The following is a 17,290-nucleotide window of genomic DNA, read 5'->3' as shown; positions in this document are numbered from 1 at the left end:
TTAGCCTTTTTTGGCACAGGGTACACAAGGTAATATTCACAGTGCTACATATCTGTCTTTCGCCGGAGGAGAGATGCTGCCTCCTTAACATTTGGGAACCCACAGACCTCAATACTCACCAGACACAATGGGCTACCCTAGCATTTATGATTGCAAAAAGAAACATAGCTCAATTGTGGGGAGCGGCACAACCACCTGCTCTAGAGGCCTGAAAGAGAGATCTCGATTGATGTATGTTTCGGGAGAAGACGGTATATGTCGCCTGGGCTCGCCTCAAAATGTGGACACGTATCTGGAGCCCTTGGAATAGTTTTTGGGGTGACATCTGTACGCCGCCTGAATGCCCTGAATCATATGTCCCCTCTACCCCGTGAAGTTCCTTCCTTATGTTGTAATGTAATTGTCTCCCTCAAACCGTCATTGTATATTTCATTTATGGTGTCCTCTGTATTGTTTATATGAACCGATGCTTCTTTTCAATAAAAATAAATTAATATTAATAATCCTTGTCCTGTTTGAAAGGGAGAGAAAATGCCTCCCAAGGCCACGCCTTCTTATGCCACGGCACTTAATATGGGGCTTACAAGTTGTGGGAGGATTAAAGAATAGAGCAAGATTACTTCTGATGACAAGAACATGCAGTTTCCCATTAGTGGTACCATTAGATGGAGAAAGCTTGAGCATTTGAGGAGAGGGATGTGTGATGTGAAATCCCAGCCCAGACCTGCTCAGTGTGAGGCGCTGGATGCATGGGAGCTTGCTGCTCGAGAGAGGGCCTGCTCAGTGTGAGGCGCTGGATGCATGGGAGCTTGCTGCTCGAGAGAGGGCCTGCTCAGTGTGAGGCGCTGGATGCATGGGAGCTTGCTGCTCGAGAGAGGGCCTGCTCAGTGTGAGGCGCTGGATGCATGGGAGCTTGCTGCTCGAGAGGGGGCCTGCTCTGTGTGAGGCGCTGGATGCATGGGAGCTTGCAGCTCGAGAGAGGGCCTGCTCAGTGTGAGGCACTGGATGCATGGGTGCTTGCTGCTCGAGAGAGGGCCTGCTCAGTGTGAGGCGCTGGATGCATGGGAGCTTGCTGCTCGAGAGAGGGCCTGCTCAGTGTGAGGCACTGAATACATGGGCGCTTGCTGCTCGAGAGAGGACCTGCTCAGTGTGAGGCGCTTAATGCATGGGAGCTTGCTGCTCGAGAGAGGACCTGCTCAGTGTGAGGCGCTGGATGCATGGGAGCTTGCTGCTCGAGAGAGGGCCTGCTCAGTGTGAGGCACTGAATGCATGGGAGCTTGCAGCTCGAGAGAGGGCCTGCTCAGTGTGAGGCACTGAATGCATGGGAGCTTGATGCTCGAGAGAGGGCCTGCTCAGTGTGAAGCACTGGATGCATGGGAGCTTGCTGCTCGAGAGGACCTGCTCAGTGTGAGGCACTGGTTGCATGGAAGCTTGCTGCTCGAGAGAGGGCCTTCTCAGTGTGAGGCACTGGATGCATGGAAGCTTGCTGCTCGAGAGAGGGCCTGCTCAGTGTGAGGCACTGGATGCATGGGAGCTTGCTGCTCGAGAGAGGGCCTGCTCAGTGTGAGGCACTGGATGCATGGATGCTTGCAGCTCTAGAGAGGGCCTGCTCAGTGTGAGGCGCTGGATGCATGGGAGCTTGCTGCTCGAGAGGACCTGCACAGTGTGAGGCGCTGGATGCATGGGAGCCTGCTGCTCAAGAGAGGGCCTGCTCAGTGTGAGGCGCTGGATGCATGGGAACTTGCTGCTCGAGAGAGGGCCTGCTCAGTGTGAGACGCTAGATGCATGGGAGCTTGCTGCTTGAGAGAGGGCCTGCTCAGTGTGAGGCGCTGGATGCATGGGAGCTTGCTGCTCGAGAGAGGGCCTGCTCAGTGTGAGGCGCTGGATGCATGGGAGCTTGCTGCTCGAGAGAGGCCCTGCTCAGTGTGAGGCGCTGGATGCATGGGAGCTTGCTGCTCGAGAGAGGACCTACTCAGTGTGAGGCTCTGGATGCATGGGAGCTTGCTGCTCGAGAGAGGGCCTGCTCAGTGTGAGGCGCTGGATGCATGGGAGTTTGCAGCTCTAGAGAGGGCCTGCTCAGTGTGAGGCGCTGGATGCATGGGAGCTTGCTGCTCGAGAGGACCTGCACAGTGTGAGGCGCTGGATGCATGGGAGCCTGCTGCTCAAGAGAGGGCCTGCTCAGTGTGAGGCGCTGGATGCATGGGAACTTGCTGCTCGAGAGAGGGCCTGCTCAGTGTGAGACGCTGGATGCATGGGAGCTTGCTGCTTGAGAGAGGGCCTGCTCAGTGTGAGGCGCTGGATGCATGGGAGCTTGCTGCTCGAGAGAGGGCCTGCTCAGTGTGAGGCGCTGGATGCATGGGAGCTTGCTGCTCGAGAGAGGCCCTGCTCAGTGTGAGGCGCTGGATGCATGGGAGCTTGCTGCTCGAGAGAGGACCTACTCAGTGTGAGGCTCTGGATGCATGGGAGCTTGCTGCTCGAGAGAGGGCCTGCTCAGTGTGAGGCGCTGGATGCATGGGAGTTTGCAGCTTGAGAGAGGGCCTGCTCAGTGTTATGTTATGTTATGTTATGTTATTCATTTATTTCTATAGCGCACGGCTACTCAAAAAGAGTGTCCCGGCGCTTTAATGGAGAAAGAGACAATACTGCAACATAACAGACATAACACAAGATAAAACTAACCGAAGAATGGGCCAGAGATTCACGGAGGGCAGGCTACTGAGTGAACAGCCAGGTTTTAAGGCCTTTCCTAAAAGCTAATAGGCTGGAGACTCCCCGCAAAGCCAGTGGTAAAGAGTTCCACAGCTGAGAAGCCAGCAGTCCAAAAGAGCGGCCTCCAAGGCGCGCTTTCTTTACCCGGGGGAAAACAGCAAGATGCAGGGCTTCCGACCTCAGAGACCTGGTTGGATGGTAAAAAACCAGTCTCTTTTGGAGGTACTTGGCTCCCTCCTTATGGAGAGCTTTGTAAGCCAAGGTCAGCGCCTTAAAGGCAATCCTCTTGCGGATAGGAAGCCAGTGTAAAGCTGCTAACAGGCCCGAGGCCCTGGAGCGCCTGCTAAGGCCAAAGATTGCCCTTGCAGCGGCATTCTGTACCACTTGAAGCCGCTGCAACAAATACTCTGGGAGGCCCAGGTAGAGAACATTAGAGTAATCCAACCTGGACCCAATCAGAGCCTGGACAGTCAGCGCCCTGTGATCCACGGATAACAGAGGAAGAAACCTCCGCAGCATCCTGAGGATGCCAAAGCAAATGCCCGACACCCCCAGGATCTGGGATTTCAAGGTAAGCCTGTTGTCCATCTTCACCCCCAGATTCTTAGCAACCTGAGAGGAGCAGGACGGAGGGAACATATCCCGCGGCCACCAGGTCTGCCAATCTGGCTCTGTATCGCACCCAAAGAACAGTACTTCGGACTTGTCCGAATTGCACTTAAGGCTGTTTAGATGGAACCAGTGAAAGACAGCCCCAAGGCAATCCCGAATACTCTCCCCATCAAAGTCGCCTCCTCTCTTACAAGAGAAGAGGAGCTGGGTGTCGTCCGCATAGGATACGATCTGGGCACCATGCGACTCCGCCAACGCCGCCAATGGGGTCATAATGATGTTAAAGAGGGTCGGGCTCAAAATAGAGCCCTGAGGGACCCCGACTCCCAGAGGCGGCATCACGGCGGAATCCGGCGGGGCCCAGATCGACTGCCGGCGGCCGGCTAGGAAAGAGGAGAACCAGTCGAACACCGTCCCCCGTAGGCCAATCTCGAAAAGTCTAACGAGAAGACCATCATGGGGAACGGTGTCGAACGCCGCCGACAGATCTAGCATCACCAGCATGACTTTGCCCCCAGAGTCCAGAACCTCTTTAATGGTTTCCGAGACCTCCAGGAGCACAGTCTCCGTACTGAGATGGGGACGAAAGCCCGATTGGGAGGCGTGCAGGATCTCATTAGATTCAAGAAAGTTGGAGAGCACGCCTTGGACGTGCTTTTCCAGAATCTTCGTGAGGGCCGGCAACAGAGAGATGGGCCTATAATTAACCGGGGCCTTCGGATCAAGACCAGATTTTTTTAAGCAATGGAATCACCATCGCCTGCTTCCAGGCCTGCGGAACCACACCAAGCCTCAGCGAAAGATTTAAGAGCGGATTAGCCAGCGGGTTGATCACCTCCGCAACTTTCGCCAAAAATTTAGCAGGGCATGGGTCGAGAGGAGAACCCGATTTTAAATTGCCCATAAGAGCCAGGGAGTCCGGAGCAGAGATAGAAGGAAATACACTCAACGTCGCCCCTGGCCCGGCCTGTGGCAGTGTGGTGGTGTCAGGTTCAGTCTGGCCCGCAGACACTGGTACCTGGAATGACTCCTGAATGCGCTGGATCTTGCTCGTGAAGAAGTCAGCAAGGTCCGTGGCCCAGGTGCCTGATGGTTTTTGGTCCGAGGTGTTAGACCAGGGTGAGGTGAATTCTCTCACAATGGAGAAAATCTCCTTGCCAGAATTGGAAGCCGCATCAATTCTCCTGGCTAGATAAGCTTTTTTTTCCACACGGATATCCCGGTGATAAGCCTTAACCACCCTTTTGTATGCCACCTTGGCAACAGGGTCATATTGTGCCCGCCAGGCTCTTTCGGCTACCTTGCACTGCTGCCGCGTAGCCGACAGTGCAGCGGTAAACCAAGGCGTAGAGACCCTTTTCGATGTCGGGCGGGATGTTACTTCTGGGGCAAGATCGTTAAGCCTATCCAGTAGCCAGTCTTGTATGGTCTGCGGATCCTTGTCTAGATCACCTGAGAGAAGGCAAGGATGAGCCTCAGCTGCCTGGGCCAGCATCTCTGGGGTAACACGATGAAAAGCCCTGTGGACACGACCCTGTTGATGTACCGGGATCGGCACAGATTTAACTATGCCCTTGATCACAAATTTAGCGAGGAAGTGGTCAGACCATAAGACAGGAGTGATCTCAATATCCTCGAGAGGGACAGATGAAAAGACCTGGTCAAGGGTATGCCCCTTCACATGCGTAGGCTCCTGAAAGTATGGGATGAGCCCCAACGGGGTCAGCGCCTCCGAAAGTTTGGCGGCCGCCGGGTGAGGCACTGGATGCATGGGAGCTTTCTGCTCGAGAGAGGGCCTGCTCAGTGTGAGGCGCTGGATGCATGGAAGCTTGCTGCTGGAGAGAGGGCCTGCTCAGTGTGAGGCGCTGGATGCATGGGAGCTTGCTGCTCAACAGAGAGAGGGCCTGCTCAGTGTGAGGCGCTGGATGCATGGAAGCTTGCTGCTCGAGAGAGGGCCTGCTCAGTGTGAGGCACTGGATGCATGGAAGCTTGCTGCTCAAGAGAAGACCTGCTCAGTGTGAGGCACTGAATGCATGGGAGCTTGCAGCTCGAGAGAGGGCCTGCTCAGTGTGAGGCAGTGGATGCATGGGAGCTTGCTGCTCGAGAGAGGGCCTGCTCAGTGTGAGGCGCTGGATGCATGGAAGCTTGATGCTCGAGAGAGAGGGCCTGCTCAGTGTGAGGTGCTGGATGCATGGGAGCTTGCTGCTCGAGAGAGGGCCTGCTCAGTGTGAGGTGCTGGATGCATGGGAGCTTGCTGCTCGAGAGGACCTGCTCAGTGTGAGGCAGTGGATGCATGGGAGCTTGCAGCTCAAGAGAGGGCCTGCTCAGTGTGAGGCGCTGGATGCATGGGAGCTTGCAGCTCGAGAGAGGACCTGCTCAGTGTGAGGCGCTGGATGCATGGGAGCTTGCAGCCCAAGAAATGGCCTGCTCAGTGTGATACAAAAGGGAGTGGGCTAAAGAACGGTGATGGATCAAACCCAGATCTGTTGGCTGGGTGTGAGTGTTTGATTGGTTCTGATGCTCCGTCCATCACCACCCCCTTATTGTACCGCTTTGTTCGCCATAAGTTGGCAGGGTATGCTCAGACGTTGAGTCCCTTGCTCACTTTGCCACTGGATTCAAGCAAGCCTGGTTGAAGACGGCTGAAATGCCAGAAACCGGTCCTAGGAAGCTTGCTTCTGGTCCAGGGAAGGCATGGCTTGGCAGTTCGGGCTGGACTGTTCCCATGAGGCACAGGGTCAGACTGATTTGCATATGGCCATGTCTGAACTGGGGTGGCAGAGTGGGCTAAAGAACGGTGATGGATCAAACCCAGATCTGTTGGCTGGGTGTGAGTGTTTGATTGGTTCTGATGCTCCGCCTACAGTTACCACTGCAGCAGGCCCAGAATCAGACTTCCACAAAGAACAAGTGTCCATAGAAGCCACTGTGCTACACTAGGAGGAGTATTATAAGTGCTTCTGAGGGGTACAATCGATCCAGAAAGATTGAAAACCTATGACCCAGCTGAGCAAAGAAGCTACTAGGCAGACCCATGAGGCACATGAGAAAATGGAGAGGTGGGAGGAGGGTGTAAGATTAACAAAATGAGAAAAAAATATATGCGGGTAAATTTCAGAATGATTATGAGCAATGAAGAGATAGAAGAAAGGAAATGACGAAGTTTGATGGTGCACATTAAAGAGTTTATGAAACCAACAAAGCAATGGAGGGAAATAAAGAGGTCCAAGGATAAATGGGTAACGAAGGAAGGAGTTAAGGCCAGTAAGAAAAGAGCAGCAGGTGGAGCTGAAGGAGGTGAAAGTCCAAAGCTGGAGAGACTGACGAGTACCCTATAAGAGGAACGAATGTAGGAGGGGGTGTGTGGCTTGGAGTCAATCCCATCTACTATCATTTACCAAGACAGTCCCAAGTTGAGAGAGCAGCCAGACAAACAGTAGGAAGAAGTAGAGAGCATAGTTACAGTGTCAAAGGTGCTTTGGGAAGCTTTGAATATGTTGTTTGGTGTTGTCATCCCCAGGGGTTTGTGTATGGAGTGCAAGGGAGTTGTGAATTGGCCCACAGAAGAGCCCATGAGACCAGCCCAAAATGGTCCATCCTCTGAAGTTATTACTAAATACACAAAGGTGAATGAGCACTTGAAACGGAGGGGCTTACGGAAGAGGTGAAGTGTCCAAGATAACGAGGGCAACGACGTGAAGGCGTTAGTAGTTTTGTTTTGGCATTGGTGTTTGGGTTGCACTGAGAGCTTTAGCTCTCAAATACAGCAAAATGTTGCGTGTTAGCAAAGTCTGTACACGAGATTCTGTAGATTGTAAAGTAATCGGATGCAGAGTGGTTCACGGTGCTCGACTTGTGCCTGGCATTCTTTTCCATTCCTTTACATGAGGACAGTCATTTTCTTTTTGCATTCAACTATTTGGGTAAAACCCTAGTTTGGTCAGGGCTCCCACAAGGGTATTCGGAGTCTTTTAATCTTTAATTAGATACTGAGACTTTACCGTTGCCTGGTGAATCAGTGCTACCGAAATATTCATCAGACCTACTGATGGCGTCTAAAGCGAAAGAAAGATGCAGGTGAGACAGCATTGCCCTGTTGAATCACCGTGCCGAGAACGAGCACAAGATATCTCCAAACAAACTCCAGCTCAGCCAGAAAGAGGCATATACTTAGAGCAACGCATTGAGACGGGAGTGAGAAAGGTGTCCAAAGAGAAGAGTCTAAAGGACGCATCTCTGCAGTCCTGAGAATGTAACTGCCCAAAATACAAAGAGATGTCAGGGTGCTTCTGTGAACGGTGGGCTACTGTCGAAATTAGATTCCAAACTTTTACCTCGTGGCAAACCTCTACAGAGGCTTACACGCAACGGGCCCTAAACACATAGGTAAGTTTACTCTTTTGAGTTCAATATTAACAAAGGTAAATTCAGACCAAAAGTCTAACTTTACTACTTTTCGCTGTTCCCAAGGATAAATTTAGACAAAAAGTCTAACTTTACTAGTAGTAACTTACCTTTGTTACTACTGAAAAGTAGTAAAGTTAGACTTTTGGTCTAAATCTACCTTTGTGAATCGGGCCCAATGATCAGAGCGATCTGGTACCCTGGAATGATGAATGCATAAATGCCTTCCTAGAGCTCAGAAACAATGGGCCCGATTCACAGAAATATTCTGAGACAAAATCCTAAACGTACTACTTTTGGTATTCACAGAAGGCATTTAGTAGTAGTAAAGTTAGGATTTTGTCTTACGTCTGTCTTGATTCTGTCTTGAGTCTGTCTTGAGTCTGTCTTGAGTTTGTCTGACATCAAACTTAAGACAAAATCCTGACTTTACTACTACTAAATGCTTCTGTGAATACCAAAAGTAGTAAGTTTAGGATTTTGTCTCAGATTAGTTCTGTGAATCGGCCCCAATCTATATAGTGCACCAGAAGGCCAGACTCTAAGAAGGACTTCCTGTTCTGTCACAAATGTGATGGGTGTGCACTGTCTGTGTTGATACAGACCCACGGAGAAGCGAAATGGCCATTGGCTTACTTTTCAGCCACACTGCATCCTGTGGCCAAAGCACTTCCTGGTTGTCTCAAAGCTGTTGCTGCTGTGAGCATTGGAATCCAGCAGAGGGAGGGGATCGGAATGGGTTCTACCCCTTATTGCAACGGTTCCTCACTCAGTTGAAATTTTGCTGATTAGCACAAACTCAGCACGACAAAGAGACGGTTGACTCCATGTGAGCAAATAATCATGGCAGCTGAAAACATTTCCATCCTCGGATGTAACATCTTGAACCTCTGCAACACTTTTTCATTTCACATCCCAATGATGAGGAGGGCGATTTCGGGCAGAATTGTGCGGATGTCACAGAATTATCTACCAAGCCAAGAGCTGACATATTGGATGCGTCAGTTGAATTGGCAGAATGACCTTATTTGTTGATGGCTCATGTTTAAGAGACCCCTCTGGGACTTTGCGAGCCACATATGGAATCTGTTGAAGGTTTGGTTTCATGGAAGCACCCTACTTGAGCAATGTAACCTTTGCACAGTTACCAATTTATTTGCACTTACAAGAGCATGTTCTGTGGCCAATAAATGAGCATTACCGTTTACACTGACAGCCAGTATGGATTTGGTGTGGTCTGTCAGCTATGGGATTCACATTCTCAATCTTCTAGATGTTCTGCAGTTACCCAAAGAAGTTGCTGTTGGGAAATGAGCTGCACACAGGAGTGATGACGCGGTCACATCAGGCGACTGACATGCCGGCCAGGTACAGTTCTCTTGAGTCCATCTCGTTCAGTCCAAATGAACCATGTACACCTAAACGAACTGTGACTATGTGACAGATCTTACTGGCTACGGTGAATACCCTAAACGAACTCAAAGACACTCAACATGAGGCATCTGACAGTTAAAAGTAAAGGATGGTCAGAGAAGGCTGCAGCGGGGATGAGAGTGACACCTGGGCTTCAAGTGACGGAAGGACAGTGTCGCCAGATTCCCTATTGCCCACAATGGTGCAACGCTTTCATGGCCCTACCCATGTCGGTGTCGGCAGGGATTAAATGATCTGTACCTTCCAGAGGTTGGTTCAACACCAGGTTCAGGTCCAAGGCAGAGGGTTTTTGTGAATGATTCTTTACATGCCAGTTGTTACATGCTGGCAAGAAAACTGTCTTTCCTATGTGATTTATGGTCACAACTGAGACCCTTCTACCCGCGTTCAGATTGATTTTATTGAAATGCCGGTTTGCCAGGACTTGAGGTACATCCTGGTTGATGTCTGCCTTTTCTCCCAATGTGTCGAGGCATACTCGATAAATAATGATAGCCTCTCTGTTGCCAAATTGTTGTTGAGGGAATTGGTTCCCAGTTTTAGCAAGCCTGTTTCTTTTGGATCGGATCGCGGTACCCATTTCAAACATAATGTCATGGAGTTCCTCTGCCCAGCCCTTGGCATAGATCAAAAGTTTCATTGCAGTTAAAGACCAGAAGAATCAGGAACAGTGGAAAGGATCATTGGTGCATTGAAATCCAGACTCAATGCATGCACTTCCACTCCCCTCAAACGGCCAGACACCCTCCTACTTGTCTTGATGAGTCTCAGAAGGATTCTCACCCTATGAGGTGTTGATGCCGCGCCAGTCATGAACATCACAGAAGACGCTGTTCTTGAATAATGCAGAGGGCTGGCTCATGTGGTGAATTCTATCTTTCGATTTTATCTTTCGTCAGGTTGATTTGTAACCCCATGTGCAGAGCAAGGATTGCGCCACAGTCTCAGTCCCGGAGACTGGATCCTGGTGCAGAAGCCTCGTTCGAGGGGCCTATACCAGGGAATCCTTGTGAGCAACACTGCTGTGAAAGGGGGAGATAGGAGCTGAATGTGAAGAGGTGATCTGACGCCGCGAAACTGAAATAAATCCCAAAAAATGGATATAGCTCTTAAACTCCCCTAGTAATATTTAAATATCTAAAAGAAGAGACACACTGTTTCAAGGTCTGTTTAGTATTTTACAATGCAACCAACAGAACACAAAATATACTCATGACACCTTTTTTCATTGAATAAATAACTCTCCCTTTCATTCTTCTCTTAAACAACTGGCCAACACGTGTTTGCGACCGGTACAGTTAAAGTCGTTACCTAATCAGAGCCAAAAACGTATAAACAAAAAATGCCAAGGACCATAATAATGTTGATTTTTCGCCCTGGTTACTTGTATCTCTATTTTGAGAGAAGTATTCTGTATTCCCAAAGTACCATTGATTCTCTAAAGCCGCGGGGGCAAGAACAAGGCGAGGACGCCCCATAGTCGCGATTCCAGAGAGAGTGACGGAGATCCAGACTCCACGTCCCATGAGGTCCAGGTGTGTCCTGGATTGCTGTGGAGACGAAGATGGTTGGGGTGAAGAGAGTCCCCACACTATGACCACTGGCGTGAGAATGCCAACAGTGATCGAAAACAGATCTGAAGGCACAAGTGAGCACCGCGAGCCGGAGCCGCTCGGAAGCACCACTATTGGAAGAGCAAGTCCTGTTGGCCAGGAAGAGCAGAACAAAGATGAATGCTAAAAGGAGCGGGTGAAGCAGAGACTCTCGTAGGAGACATTGTGCAAGAAGAGCAAGGTGGCAGTGATGAGGAGCAACCAAGAGTCAAAAGACCAAAGGGTGCAATGGTGCCCAGCGGAAGGCATGGAGGTCCTGAACGGCCACCTCCTGGTAATGTCCAACAGATGAGCAAACAGAGACAGAACCTTTATTTATAGTTTGATATTGGTCTTGATGTTTGATTTTCTACTGCAAATGTGTTTGGAATTTTTTTTTTTTATAGCTTTTTTGTAGAAGAAACATGGCAAGTGGAAAATACATTTGCTTCAAAAGGTTACAAGTGTTCTGAGTGATTATGGTATCAATATTCAAAGTTGATCATCTTTTGGGATAGAACACTTCATTTGGGCATGCTTCACCCAAAACAAACTAAGAATGACCAACTGTTTGATTCTAGCAGTTGGCTTTGACTCTGCAATGATTTAAGTTATCAACAAACCTTCCTGTGGTTGACTCGAATATGCGGGCGTTTTGTATTGTGAAGCATTGTGTGCTGTGTGTTTAATTCTGAAATGTTATTTGATATTGTCCTCTGTTTGGGTGACCAGGTACAGAGAGGACAAGCAAAGTCCTAGCGTGGATTCCCACCGCTCCCGGCTCGTCGGTGGCACTTACCTGACATTAAGTTATCGCAGAGGGATCATTCTGTAGTTAATATAGAGAACATGTTTATCAAAGGTTACTGGACGGATATTCAAGACTCACAGAAGTGAGGTCCGGCTACATCTGCCGCTGAGGGAGTGACTCACCATCACACCCACCGACCTCTGCTCTGTCATGTTCTGTGTTTATAAACTTGTTTATCAACAGGATTTCCTTGAACCGCATCTTCTAGTGCTGATGTTCCTCTTGAAAATGCCTCTTCTTGTTTAGGTTCTTGTCTATTTATGATGGAAGTAAAAGCCGGGACTATGTCTTGATATGTTGCACACATTTCACAACTTAAACAAACTAGCCAAGTTGATTAAATTAAGGTGAGAAGGAATTTGTCAAGGGCTCAAAGAGCAGAACAAAATGGTCCGCCCGCCTGATTTAAATGCCGGGGGGGGGGGGGGCCTTTGGGTTAATGACTGCAGAGACTACTTTGTCTCTGCCATGGTTATACACCTCCGACATCCGGTGGGGTAAGGGGGGGTCACCTGTATGCCTGCCCCCTCAGTGGTGTAACGAAAGTTCAAGGCCCCCCCTGCAATGTACACGGAGGGGCCCCCTCTCCAGATTTAAAACGGAGCGCTCAGGTTTAAGTACTGTGCTGAAGGGGCCCCCTGCAGCTCAGGGGCCCCCGTACCATGGGGAAGCGGGGGCTTGTGTAACGCCCATGTGCCCCCTTCATTTGGATTGACGGACATACAGATCAGTTTTCACTGCCCATCACCGTCAGGAAACACCTTGGTGGTAAGGGGAGGTGAAAACTGCTAAATGGCCCCCTCGCCATAAGGAATTACTCTCATGGCCATGGGGCATTGTTTATTTAAAATTTTCAAACACAAAATCCCCTTTTGGGTTTTGTTTTAAAAAATATGTTCTTTGGAGTCATCCAGCAAAGTGACGAACATTGGCAGGGATCGCCATGACAGCGGGCACGGTCAATGCTTGAAATGGCCGCCGGCCGACAGACATTTCAAGATAATGTCATGGGCACCTCTGCCAGGACGACGGAGTCATTTGTTCTGTCACTTTGGCGAAGGACGGCCTGGCCACTACATTTTAAATTGGGCCCTTAGTTTTGAGAAGGAAAAGAAGGGGAAACTGTGTAGGGTTGGGAGAAGAGACAAAATTAAACTTCAGCCCTAGTGGGTTGGAGTGAATGTGAAGACAGTTATGCAGCACACAAAATGATATTGACTGGCCGAGGGTCCATTATCAAGGACATTTCTTATGGTGTGGGAGGACAGCCTATTCCATTCTGCTTGGAGCCACTGTACAAATACAAGCCCAACTCACTGACTCCTTACTTGTCAAAAAGACTCTTTTCTGAGTCGCTCAGGTAGGAATGCTGTCGATTTCTGGCGACCATGGCTTTTAACTCATCGCATGGCACACGTGAAGGCCTGAGGCAGTAGAAGACCTCGCCGTGGCAGTGGTGTGTGTATTCACACAACTCCTCTGTTGAGTTCAGTTTTAATCCACATTCTGCTTGGACGTCTTTTGTCCCATTGACAAACTTGCCAATCCAGTAAAGCTTCTCGTAGCCTTTGTTTCTGGCTCTCCAGAGGGCAGACACCGCCTCGCTGGAGTGCATCAGCTGGATGGAGAAACGCACTTTGCCTTCCCAAAATAGGGTGAAATGAATATGGTAGGTGCCATTGTTCAAGTCCTCAATCGCCCCAGAAGCTCCTGCTTTGAGCTCCGGAGAGTACATTCGGGCTCTTAAAAAGTCGCCCCCATGTTCCTTTTGGTTGCCGGAGAAGTCGTAGACCTCGACCTGGACCGCCAGGTTGTCCCCAACGCAGTATGAGTTTTGGGGGTTGAGTATCGTGGCCCGGCTGTGGCTGGCACTGGTGGTCTGGTTCTTCCCAATGAAAGGGGCCTTGGGCATGCTGGCATCAACTCTGCTGAAGATTTCAATGGTTTCCAAGTCTGTCTCAGTCAGGCGGGCTTCGATCTCCACCTTCTCCTCTGGGGCATCTGTGCAGCTTTCGTAAAAATACCTGAAACTGGGAATCTGAAGAGAAAAGAGGAGGACATTATGGTCACACGTCAAGGCTCTTCCTGAAACATTTGATGGGCTCATACTTCAACAGTCTTCTAAAACAAGTATGTTCAATGTCACTGGTTTTATCAAGAGTCACTCACTCTCTGGTAACAAAATGAAACTTTCTTAAAGCTGTCCACTACTAGAAATGTTTAAAATAAGAATATTTACCTTCCAGTGTCATCTTTGGAGCTACCGTGGGATGAACAAACATGCCCTTCAGCCATAAAGAGATAGAACTCAAGCTAGCTGGGTGATGGCCTGTGCTCCATTTTAAGGAGTTTCTCTTCCTTTCCTAGTGAGGTGCAGATCAGGCTGTGGTGGGCAGAGAAGGAAGGACCTCACCCAGAGGGGGCAGTGGTTGAACAGCTTCTCCATACCCCTGGGCCCGATGGATGGGATTCAGGTCACTGGAGGAGGCCCAGAAGGAGGAGACTCAGAAAGAGGCTTGGAGAGGGGAAAGGGGTCCAAAAGGAGTCCTGTGAGATTGAAACCCAACCAGAGGCCACAAAGGAGGCTTACCAATACTCTACAGCTTGAGATTACTACACAAAATACCAATACATTCATGCATACACACCTAGACAGGAGCTGGGAAAGAGGCTGACAAGGAGGCCTAGAGGGGAGCCCAGAAGATGATCTAGAAGGAAGCTCTGATTCAGGAGACACAGGAGAGGACTCCGAAGATGGACGATAAAGAGACAACCTCGATTGGAACCAGGAGGAGGCCAAGAAGGTGGCCCATTAGCCCAGTCAGAAGGTGACCATAGAGAGGAGCCTGGAAGAGCGCCCACTGGGGCCCAGAGAGAGAAGGCTCAAAAGGGACCAGAAGGGAGGCCAGAGGCTGATCCTGTGGGGGTTCATCCCAGAGGGGCCCAAGCTGGGAACACACAAGGGGGTCCAACTGAGACCTAAACAGGGGGCTTGAAGCAATCACAAAGCAAGGAAAGAGACTGACAGGGTGATTGAAGCATTCATAAAGCAAGAAAACAGACTGAAGAGGGCTTGCACCTGACAGAGCTTGATAAAGATAATGAAAGATTAAAAAATGCCCAATGAAACATGAGGAAAGGTACATACCTGTGCAAATAAAGGACTCGTTTGCAGCATGTAGTAAATCAGAAGAATGAGCGTAATTATGATCACTCCCACCGTGACTACCTTCTTCATCGTGGCTCACAGAAGCAGTGTGTGATCCTCGGCTGAACCCATAAAGATGCTTCTTGCTGCAGGGATAAAAACAACATATTAATGACACTGGCATTTTCACTTTGTGTTAATACCATTTCTTTCAATTTGTTTGAACAAGGGCAGCCATTTCTTGACCCCCAGACTAAACAGATGCCACTGTCTATCAGATGACACAGCAGCCATTGTAGAAGGAAGAAGACCTCCTTCCCTGGTGACTTTATTCCATAGTCATGGACGTTACCTAAGCCTTTCAGACAATCTTCCACCTTGAAACCTTTTACCTCTGAGTCCCTGCTGGATTGTAGCTTCTTTATACTGTAGGTCTTTATTGACTTTACATTATAGGTCTGTATTGGCTTTATACTATCACCCTGCATTCACTTTACATCACGGGTCTGTAGTGACGTTTATATCATAGGTCTCGTTGAGATTGATAAATATCCCAGCAATGTACACCCTGATGTATGCACGCATAGCAGCGGCAGCACCAATAAATGCAATATCGATTTACGATGTCATCTATGCACGCCCATGATGTCAATACCGGAAAATGCAATGCCAGTGTACGCTCTAACCTATGCACGCACACTGATGTCAATGCCAGTAAATGCAATGCCAGTGTACGCTCTAACCTATGCACGCACACTGATGTCAATGCCAGTAAATGCAATGCCAGTGTACGCTCTAACCTATGCACGCACACTGATGTCAATGCCAGTAAATGCAATGCCAGTGTACGCTCTAACCTATGCACGCACACTGATGTCAATGCCAGTAAATGCAATGCCAGTGTACGCTCTAACCTATGCACGCACACTGATGTCAATGCCAGTAAATGCAATGCCAGTGTACGCTCTAACCTATGCATGCACAGTGATGTCAATGCCAGTAAATGCAATGCCAGTGTACGCTCTAACCTATGCTCGCACAGTAATGTCAATGCCAGTAAATGCAATGCCAGTGTACGCTCTAACCTATGCACGCCCATGATGTCAATGCCAGTAAATGCAATGCCAGTGTACGCTCTAACCTATGCACGCACACTGATGTCAATGCCAGTAAATGCAATGCCAGTGTACGCTCTAACCTATGCACGCACACTGATGTCAATGCCAGTAAATGCAATGCCAGTGTACGCTCTAACCTATGCACGCACACTGATGTCAATGCCAGTAAATGCAATGCCAGTGTACGCTCTAACCTATGCACGCACACTGATGTCAATGCCAGTAAATGCAATGCCAGTGTACGCTCTAACCTATGCACGCACAGTGATGTCAATGCCAGTAAATGCAATGCCAGTGTACGCTCTAACCTATGCTCGCACAGTAATGTCAATGCCAGTAAATGCAATGCCAGTGTACGCTCTAACCTATGCACGCACACTGATGTCAATGCCAGTAAATGCAATGCCAGTGTACGCTCTAACCTATGCTCGCACAGTAATGTCAATGCCAGTAAATGCAATGCCAGTGTACGCTCTAGCCTATGCTCGCACAGTGAAGTCAATGCCAGTAAATGCAATGCCAGTGTACGCTCTAACCTATGCACGCACACTGATGTCAATGCCAGTAAATGCAATGCCAGTTTACGCTCTAACCTATGCACGCACAGTGATGTCAATGCCAGTAAATGCAATGCCAGTTTACGCTCTAACCTATGCTCGCACAGTGATGCCAATGCCAGTAACTGCAATGCCAGTGTACGCTCTAATCTATGCATGCACAGTGATGTCAATGCCAGTAAATCCAACATCGATGCACACTATAACTTATGCAAGCGTAATGACATCCATATCAGTGAATGCAATGTTGATGTATGATGTAACAACTGTACGTATAATAATGAGAATATCGGTAAAAATGATATGCAAGACCGCCACGTTACGCATGCTCAAACTCACAAATTCGTATCACTGCTGCCAGATTTATCTGAGATGACCTCTACACCAACCCCAAGTCAAAGAGACGTGGTCAGACAGGCTCTACGACCCAAATCAAAGCCTACCAATTGACAGGCCACAGGTGGGGTTACACTTAGCCCAAGACTAACGTACACCCAGGGAACTCCTGAGCGATCTCACAGATAGATAGTCACACCACAAACGGGACAGAGGAGACTGGCCATTGCCTGCTCCTTCATTGGGGCGTGGGGGCGTCACCCCACTGCTTTCTCGCAGTGCGAGACGGCAGAAACATAAAATGGTAAAACTAACATTTTATGTTTCTGCTTCTCGCACTGCGAGAAAGCAGCAGTGCCTGGAGTGCCTGGTTGGGGGTGGGCAGGTGGGTGGTCGTGCTCGAGGTAGGTGGGAGTGGCTTACCCACTGTTGTGGGTACGGACTGTTTGGTAGCCTACATAGAGAAAACGGCCCGGCTGGGGCGCTCTTCTTTGCGCCTCACCAATCACAACGCTGCCATTGTAGCATTGTGATTAGCTTAGGGGAGCAGGAGGAGGGAGGCTGTCTAA

The 17,290-nt window shown here is 49.4% G+C and overlaps 1 protein-coding gene across 2 annotated transcripts in view; it reads right to left on the bottom strand.

Moving 5' to 3' along the window:
• The window catches only part of LOC146808646 (NXPE family member 1-like), a 225,509-nt gene that overhangs the window by 85,452 nt on the left and 122,767 nt on the right, over window positions 1-17,290 (bottom strand). For both annotated transcript variants that reach the window (XM_085623683.1, XM_085623684.1), the window contains exons 2-3: window positions 14,711-14,856; window positions 12,891-13,600 (exon numbers count right to left, since the gene is read on the bottom strand). In XM_085623683.1, the coding sequence (XP_085479809.1) occupies window positions 12,891-13,600; window positions 14,711-14,800 (800 nt within the window). In that variant the 5' untranslated portion in view covers window positions 14,801-14,856. The remainder of the gene's footprint in view (window positions 1-12,890; window positions 13,601-14,710; window positions 14,857-17,290) is intronic.

Source organism: Triturus cristatus, chromosome 8 (assembly GCF_964204655.1).
Source record: "Triturus cristatus chromosome 8, aTriCri1.1, whole genome shotgun sequence".
Classification (NCBI taxonomy): Eukaryota; Metazoa; Chordata; class Amphibia; order Caudata; family Salamandridae; genus Triturus; species Triturus cristatus.
The sequence above is the reverse complement of the archived record's forward strand: the minus strand, read 5'-3'. Positions and strand labels throughout refer to the sequence as shown.